Raw genomic sequence first — 9049 nt, forward strand, 5'->3', positions numbered from 1 at the left:
TGGTGTAACACTGTACCCTGAAATGCTTGGAAATCAGCAGTGAAATATGTAGCAGCCCTGGATTATATACTGTCTATTTGCTTATTATCCATGCTTCTGCTGTACAGCCTGGGATAATATAGCTGCAAGCTACTGAACAGAAGGTCCAGATGTGTGCACTAATCAAGCATATTTAGCAAATGGATCCAGAGCCAGAAAAGGAAATGGCAAATAAAATACATACACTATATTGCCAAAAGTATTCGCTCACCTGCCTTGACTCGCATATGAACTTGACATCCCATTCCTAATCCATAGGGTTCAATATGACGTTGGTCCACCCTTTGCAGCTATAACAGCTTCAACTCTTCTGGGAAGGCTGTCCACAAGGTTTAGGAGTGTGTTTATGGGTGTTTATTTTTGACCATTCTTCCAGAAGCGCATTTGTGAGGTCACACCCTGATGTTGTACGAGAAGGCCTGGCTCTCAGTCTCCGCTCTAATTCATCCCAAAGGTGTTCTGTCGGGTTGAGGTCAGGACTCTGTGCAGGCCAGTCAAGTTCATCCACACCAGACTCTGTCATCCATGTCTTTATGGACCTTGCTTTGTGCACTGGTGCACAGTCATGTTGGAAGAGGAAGGGGCCAGCTCCAAACTGTTCCCACAAAGTTGGGAGCATGGAATTGTCCAAAATGTCTTGGTATGCTGAAGCATTCAGAGTTCCTTTCACTGGAACTAAGGGGCCAAGCCCAGCTCCTGAAAAACAACCCCACACCATAATCCCCCCTCCACCAAACTTTACACTTGGCACAATGCAGTCAGACAAGTACCGTTCTCCTGGCAACCACCAAACCCAGACTCGTCCATCAGATTGCCAGATGGAGAAGCGCGATTCGTCACTCCAGAGAACGCGTCTCCACTGCTCTAGAGTCCAGTGGCGGCGTGCTTTACACCACTGCATCCGACGCTTTGCATTGCACTTGGTGATGTATGGCTTGGATGCAGCTGATCGGCCATGGAAACCCATTCCATGAAGCTCTCTGCGCACTGTTCTTGAGCTAATCTGAAGGCCACATGAAGTTTGGAGGTCTGTAGCGATTGACTCTGCAGAAAGTTGGCGATCTCTTCGCACTATGCACCTCAGCATCCGCTGACCCCGCTCCGTCAGTTTACGTGGCCTACCACTTCGTGGCTGAGTTGCTGTCGTTCCCAAACACTTCCACGTTCTTATAATACAGCTGACAGTTGACTGTGGAATATTTAGGAGCGAGGAAATTTCACGACTGGATTTGTTGCACAGGTGGCATCCTATCACAGTTCCACGCTGGAATTCACTGAGCTCCTGAGAGCGACCCATTCTTTCACAAATGTTTCTAAAAACAGTCTGCATGCCTAGGTGCTTGATTTTATACACCTGTGGCCATGGAAGTGATTGGAACACCTGATTCTGATTATTTGGATGGGTGAGCGAATACTTTTGGCAATATAGTGTATATTTGTGTGTGTGTGTGTGTGTGTTAGGCCCAGACCACGTACATACTGCCTGGCCGACAGCGATGAGGAATCCTCCAGTGCCGGATCATCTGATGAGGAGGATCCAGCAGAAGTTCCTGAAATGCCAGGGACAGAGGGGTGAGTGTGAACGTAGTTCTGATGTAACGGGCATTACTGTTTTCTCTTCGAAATAAACTACTTGAAATTAATATTAGATGTTAATCACAACCTCCTTGTGCTTTGCACTGACCTCCTTTATTTAGCAACCTTATATTATATTATCATATGATATATATGAAAAAAAGTAACATGGATAATTGCTGTTTGTACCACTAGAAAATAACTGATTCTGGGGTGCAGTAGCAGATCTATGGTTAAAATTCTATGTTAGTAACCAGAAAGTCATAGAGTGATGGAGATGTACTATTCAGCGTTTTTCAGCTAAAGTATATTACATTTCCAATATATATAGATCTTAATTGTCTGTCTCTTTGTCTCATGCTAACATGAACATCCCTCTACTCACCTTTTCTATTTTACAAATATAATAATTTATGCAACTGAATCTTATATCCAACATTATATTGCCATTAAACCCCATGGCCAGGCAGAACGCAGGCACTAGTGACCCTACAGCTTGCTCAACTTCTGCTGTAAAACCTTAGTGATTAACCTAACAGTCTATATTCTTGCTCACATTATATTGCAGGTTCGTCGGAGGACACCGGCCGAGCAAGATCATGCGCTTTGTAGACAAGATCACAAAGTCAAAGTATTTTCAGAAGGCCACCGAGACGGAGTTCATAAAGAAGAAGATGGAGGAGATGTCCAACACTCCTCTTCTCCTCACTGTGGAAGTGCAAGAGTGCAGGGGCATGCTGGCCATCAACATTCCACCTCCCCCTACAGACAGAATATGGTACAGTCTGCATTAATGCAGTTGGGGTTTCTCTTCTTTGTTTGTTTTTTGTTTTTCACAAAATATACCCCTTCCTCTTAACATTTTCTGTGTCCACCCTCTGCAGGTTGTCTATGGTACTTAAAGACCAACCATTAAATCTGTCTCAGTCAAAGTAACCTATTAGTGGAGAAATGCAAAAAGGTTTTATAAGCATTTCAAGCAAGAAATGTCTTTTTTAATTAATTTCTCAAATGAAATATTATTTTAAAATGATTTATATTACATTAAATATGTTTAGGTTATTTTGACATGAGTAAGTTCTAAACAAATTTTAGTATTATTTTAATTTCCTCCATTTTCAATGCACTTAAATCTCTGTATACTTGGTGCATCAACTGACATTAGTAGAATCACTAAGTCATAATTACCTATAAATACAATATACACTTATTAATAGGTTTGAACAGAATATGGACTTCTCTTTGAAGACTAAACACAGTCAGCTCCAGAATTATTGACACCCATGTTAAAGAAAGTTTATGAAAAAAAATCATTTTATTTATTTATTTTTTTGATTTGCTTAATTTCCTCATGAAATTGTGAGAGCAACCTAACCTACTTAGAAAAAATACACTAATCAAAATTATTTTCAACAAAGACATGCACCATAAATACTGGCACCCCGCACATAAACAAAATATTTTGTGCAACCAGAATAAAAGCAGATGACAGAGCTGTCTCCTATAATGCTTGATGTATATAGAAGAATACAGAGACTCCCCAATGCACCTTCTCTCCAGATCCTCCAGGGTCATACTGTATATCTTCTATTGTGTTGCTATACTTCATCTCACCTCACAGGTTTTCCTTGAGGTTTGGGGTATCAGGAGACTGGAATAGCCATGAGTCAGTAGTCATTTATCTATTTTTTGTGTGTGTATTTTGGTTTTAGGTCTTTGTCCTGCTAGAAAATCCAGCTGTGAACCATTGTAGCTTCCTAGCAGAGACAGACAGATTTTCATTTAAAATCTAGTGGTACTTTATGCAGTCCATAATGCCTTGCAAAGTTTCCAGGGCCTTTGGAGAGAAAGCAGCCTCACAACATCACTGATCTTTTTCAGTGGGGATTGATTTCTTTACTGGATAATAATCCTTCTTTTCAAGCCAATCCCACCTTCAGTATTTGTTGCCAGAAAGCTCTGTTTTTGTCACGTCTGACCAAGTTCCACAAATGTCTAACAAACTCTAAGTGATTCATCTTGAGCTTAGAAGAAAAGGCTTTCTTCATTTCATCTTTCAAATACTCTGTTGGCATGGATGTGGCTCTATTAGTATATTTGTTGACCCCAAAATGCCACCATCATTTACAAATCTCCAGCCATCATCTTGGAGCCAGGTTTTTGCTGCTCTGTCTATCCTTTTCTCTCTCTCTCTGTGCGTGTGTGTGTGTGTGTGTGCAATGGGCAATGGGGATATGGGCATTTTCAGCTGTGTAGCATGTATATTGCCCGATTGATCAGGTTTAACATATTTTTGTCTCATTTCATTTATGTGTTCTCTAATCTTTTTCTTGTTTTTATTGGACTAAAGGAATCAATCTTTGTCATCTCAATCTAAATGTCATCTCATATTTATACCCCAGTGACAGAAGTCGTTGATGAGTGCTGAGTTAGTAGAAACTTTATAAAAACTTGAACATACAAAAAGTAAAATCTAAACGACATGTTTTTGTTATAAAATAACAATAAAAATAAAATCAAATATAAAAAAGTAATATTTCTTGATATTGTAGTAAATTGAAGGGTGTAATTTTTTTTTATAATCTCTTATTATAATTTCTCATATTTTAAATTAGATTAAACTAATTACTATTTATTTATTTATTCAATCATTCATTCTAGAGCTGACTGTGTTATGTAGCATGCGGAGTAACAGTTACACTGCATGACTAGTTTGAACATGACTAGTTTTCTACATTGTATTTTCAAAGACCTTTCACAATGTCTATACACTTTTGGCATGTTTCTGGATAGTGAGTCTAACAGGTGCCCTTTTCTCTGCAGGTACGGCTTCAGGAGGCCTCCTCATCTCGAGCTGAAAGCCCGACCTAAACTTGGTGAGAGAGAGGTCACTTTCGCCCATGTTACTGACTGGATCGAGAAGAAACTGGATCAGGAGTTTCAGGTACTGCCAGGACCAATGCATTTCACTTTTTTAGGTGTGGCTAAACTATCCATCCATTCTCTACATCATTTATCCTACTGGGTCACAGGGAACCTGGAGGTACAAGGCAGGGTACCCCCTGGACCAGACTATCGCAGGGCACAATCACACACACACACACACACACACCCATTCACACACTACAGGCAATTTAGAGATGCTAATCAATTTAGAGTGTCTGGAGAAATATGAGTTATGGGAAGAACATACAAACTCCACACACACACACAACAGGGGCAGGAATTGAACCCCCAACCCTAGAGGTGTGAGGCAAATGTGCTCTGCACCAAGCTGATGATTTTTGTTGTATTCTATTGCTATGACAGACTGGATTATCAGGTTAATGTACAAAATTTAGTTGTAATTGTTTTAAATTTCATTGGTTTCAAATAAAAACAAGACTCTGGGATATATATTACTTAGCAAAAAAATAATTTATATAAATGCATTTATTGTTAAAAAAAGAAATAGGGGAGATATCAGGGTCAATTCAACTTGGTAAAACGACAGAATACTATTCCCAGGAATAATTGGAGATTGACTACCATGGCATGAAATGGGTGAGATTTAAATCTGCACCACATCCAGCCAGTAGAGGGCCTCAGAGACATTTTTAGAATTCCTGGTACAACATTCACCCATACATACAGCCATTGGTCTTTACTGAATTAGATTTTCTCTAGATACATATATACGAGTTGTTCCTTGTATCTATTAAAAGATATAATAACGTTTCAGTTTTCTCTCATTACATTTAGTTCTATAGTGCAAAATTTTGCTGTTCACTTAGCAACATGGAATTTACAATATGTCTTACAAAAATTCTCCTTCTGTTACTTTCACAGAAAATATTTGTCATGCCAAATATGGACGACGTGTGGTTACCCATCATGCACTCAGCCATGGACACACGGTCCAGCGTGAACTTAGCTACTGTGACGACCGATGCCTTGAAAGATGCGGCTCCTTTGGACCTTGAACAAACTGCGGATGACTTTTGAAGGCTGATAAAACTGTCATATGAGACTTTGGGGAGTCAGCCAAGGGCACTTGCTAGATTATGTTCTTAACTGAAGGTTAGCTGGAAATATATGAGTGTGTCTAAAGGCATAGTAGTAAACTAATGCATTTGTATTAGACCTTGAACTGAGTCGAGTTCTGCTGAATAATGCTTTACGAGCAGAGGCAGTTCTGGCAGTGTTTGATACATTTTTGGTAATTAAAACATACAACCTTGGATTAAAGTCAGCTATGGCTACAGCAAACGTCTGGGTTGAAGAACTCGCATACGACCACATTATTAGGAACACCTGCCCATTCAGGCTACTATTCAGTCAGACAGTCAAGTGGCAACAGCGCAAAAACATAAAATCATACAGATACAGGTCAAGAGCTTATTTTTAGCTTCAAACCAAATATCGGACTAGTGGAAAATATGATGAAGTGACTTTGAGAGTGGCAGGATTGCTGGCACTAGGCTAGTTTGAGAATTTCTGAAACTGCAGATTTCCTGGGATTTTCACAAATACTGGTCTTGCACTAGGTTAGACAGAATGAATAAATGTATGAACAAACGAATGAACAAAAGAATATCCAGTGGGCTGCATATCTGTGGTCAGAAATGTGTTGTTGATGAGAGAGGTCAGAAATGAATGGCCAGACTGGTTTGAGCTGGCAAAAAAGTGAAATATTAAATATCCACTCTGGTAATAAGCAGAAAAGCATCTCAGAACTCACAACACATCACACTTTAAGGTGGCTGGGTACAAAACCAGAAGGCTACATTGGGCTCCACTCCTGTCAGCTAAGAACTGAAACTCTCCAGTTTTGGTTATCTGAAGCTCATGCCTTTCATCTGGATGATTTTCTGAGTTGTGCTGCTGCCATGTGATTGGTCGATTGAATAATTGCATGAATGTACAAGTGTTCCTAATTAAGTGTCTGGTGAGTGTATGTGTTTGCAGCTAAAAGCTACTTTTGTGTGATAGGTAGTATCCTACTGAAGGTTTCAGGTGTGTCAGAAGCTTTTTACCTCAATCCTTTGCAAGCCAGTGTGAAAGACCAACTGAGATATTCCCATGCCACTTCTTTTAAATCATGCCCCTGCTAGTGGCTTTTGATAGGATTATCTTATCAATGGTCCTAATTGAGTTTGTGCCACTTTCAGCATTCTTTCAATAATGTAAACTAGTGTGTTTTGTGTATGCCATGAATATCAATTGCTTTGTGCAAATGTGCTTTCTCAAGGATAACCAATACCATACAGATGCCAACCCTCACAACTCTCTTTGCTGCCCGAGTCATCTGTGTCTATACGATTATGCAATTAGATCAGTTTCACTGTGTTCAAGAACACCAGCTAATACCCCATCTGCCCCAGAATTGGCGCTACCCAAGCTGGCTATTCGAGTACACACCTACAAGATGCTTTCTGTAGATTTTGACTTCTTAATCTTTCTGGAACTGGCTAGAAGATGAAATACACAGTACTGTCTTTGCCATGGACATGTATGCCATTGTGCAATATGGAGAAGCCATCTGAATGTATAAGTCATTGCCGGATCATCTCGGTTTATGAGTTTTATTATGTATGATAATGTAATTTCAAGATTTACAAAACATTTGTTTTTTTAATGTTGTGTCAGTTTGTGTTGACAGAAACTGTGTTGTTTTATCCAGATAGTAGTTGTAACTATGCTTTAATGATGTGATTGATCATGTAAAGCAGAGATGTCCAATCTCACCTACAGAAGCCTTGTATGACTGCAGGTTTCCATTCCAACCGAGCACAAGCCACACCTCACCTTCTTTAGGCTATTGCTATTGATATGAATCAATGACTAAATGTGGCTTCTGTTTGGGTGGACTGAAAGCCTACAGCGACACTGCCTATTTGCTAATATGACTGAAGGACAGACCAAGGGTTTTTAACACATTGCTAGTCCTGGATGCCAACTGTAATGCAAGATTGTGTTGCTTCAAACACACCTGATCAAGCTTATCTAACCCAGCATTATTGGTTAGCAGCACCGAGTATGAAACAAAATGGGAATCCTTGAACCACAATGGCAACATGCAAAACAACTGGACTGGTAGTCAACGTTATCTACTGATCAACACACCTGTGGTTTAGTTGTTTTTCTCAGTGATCATAATTCATTACAAAGATGTCAAAGTACTCTTGTCTATTTCTGGTAACTTAACACCATACCATGATATTTCTGTGCAATTGTTCGTAAAAACCAGGCTAATGTTAAATGATCTGTGTGCTTCTCTATGCCAACTGCTCATCATACCTTTTGCACTTTGTGAAAATGATTGCCGTTTTAAGTGATTGTTCAGCCATACTGTGACAATGGTAACGTGTGAGGATGTATAAATGCTTTTGGTAAAATGACTTTGTGTCATTTTTTATTGCAGTATTACTTTCTTTATTTTAAGGAAAAGGTGTGGTTTGTTTTTAAAAGAGCAACTTGGGTTGGGATGCCAAGAAGCCCCAGTTATAACAAGCCTTTAATTTTGCACTGTTGCTTGGCCTATGGAGCCATGAGGAGGGCTTCAAAGGTTCAAAGACAGTGCTACCAAACAAGATAAAGGACAGGAGGCAAAGTGTATGGTCGTGTACTTTAAGGTTTATTGTAGAAGCATCAAATTCACCGTCGACAATTCTTCCTTTGTCTACAAGGTCATTCAACCCTACAAAAGACCCCCCCCCCAAAAAAAAGTAGTTACATTTAGACACATTTCGCTTAGAAAAATCACAGTTGTACAAAATGTAATTCAATCTGACTGACTTTGGTCTTACTGTTAAGCAGAAGGCTTCATTTCGATCAATCCAGAGCAGATGTGCAGATTTCTTACTGTCTTCCTTCAAGGCTTCACATCTTTCCTGAAGTGAAGAAGGCAATCGAATATAAAAACGGTGAGAAAATCTTAAATTACAACAAATATACGTGTAAATACTATCTACTAAAATTGGTTCACAACATTTTTACAAAAAAAAACAAAAAAACCCCATAAAGGCTTACCCTATTCCTCGGAAATCATGTACTGCGCATGCGCCGTGCAGCAAATTTTACATTTCCATCCAAACCTGCAAAGAAAAGACAAGATGGTAAACGTTGTACATTAAATAAATCACAAAATGTTGTAAATAAATAAATACTCCCAGACTTTCCCCTGAAATTCGCAAGCTACAAAGAGATATGATCTACGTACTCTGTCCACGTGTCCTCGCGTGCATCAGGTCATTTCAGGAACATAATCTGACGGGAGGTTCGCATTTCCAGACACTGACTTAGAAACGCAATCTGTGCACAAAAATGTAATCATTTCTTTCATTTAGAGCGAAAGAAAAAAAAAAAAGCGACCACGTGTAGAATCGTCCGCACGTTTGGCCCACACACACGTGCAGCGCGAGAGCCTACTGAAACTAACTTCCCGGTGTAAGCG

At 39.6% G+C, this 9049-nt stretch overlaps 1 protein-coding gene, 1 long non-coding RNA gene and 1 other non-coding gene across 6 annotated transcripts in view; 1 reads left to right on the forward strand and 2 right to left on the reverse strand.

Annotated features, from left to right (window-relative positions):
• Positions 1–7994, forward strand: part of tex2 (testis expressed 2) — a 30122-nt gene extending 22128 nt beyond the window's left edge. For both annotated transcript variants that reach the window (XM_058375922.1, XM_058375930.1), the window contains exons 10-13: positions 1507–1611; positions 2183–2392; positions 4438–4558; positions 5443–7994. In XM_058375922.1, the coding sequence (XP_058231905.1) occupies positions 1507–1611; positions 2183–2392; positions 4438–4558; positions 5443–5598 (592 nt within the window). In that variant the 3' untranslated portion in view covers positions 5599–7994. The remainder of the gene's footprint in view (positions 1–1506; positions 1612–2182; positions 2393–4437; positions 4559–5442) is intronic.
• Positions 7995–8042: 48 nt separating this feature from the next.
• On the reverse strand, positions 8043–8178 carry LOC131344830 (small nucleolar RNA SNORA50). The gene has a single exon (XR_009203396.1). It is a non-coding gene; the product is annotated as a small nucleolar RNA SNORA50 (small nucleolar RNA).
• Positions 8179–8209: 31 nt separating this feature from the next.
• On the reverse strand, positions 8210–9023 carry LOC131344026 (uncharacterized). 3 transcript variants are annotated; one of them, XR_009203274.1, is made up of 4 exons: positions 8816–9023; positions 8626–8690; positions 8403–8486; positions 8210–8293 (listed from the first exon to the last, which is right to left on the reverse strand). It is a non-coding gene; the product is annotated as an uncharacterized LOC131344026 (long non-coding RNA). The 3 variants fall into 3 exon arrangements; XR_009203273.1 differs by having other exon boundaries at positions 8392–8486; XR_009203272.1 differs by having other exon boundaries at positions 8210–8486; positions 8816–9016.
• Between the last annotated feature and the right edge of the window lie 26 nt (positions 9024–9049).

The sequence above is a fragment of the Hemibagrus wyckioides genome, linkage group LG02, assembly GCF_019097595.1.
Source record: "Hemibagrus wyckioides isolate EC202008001 linkage group LG02, SWU_Hwy_1.0, whole genome shotgun sequence".
NCBI lineage: Eukaryota > Metazoa > Chordata > Actinopteri > Siluriformes > Bagridae > Hemibagrus > Hemibagrus wyckioides.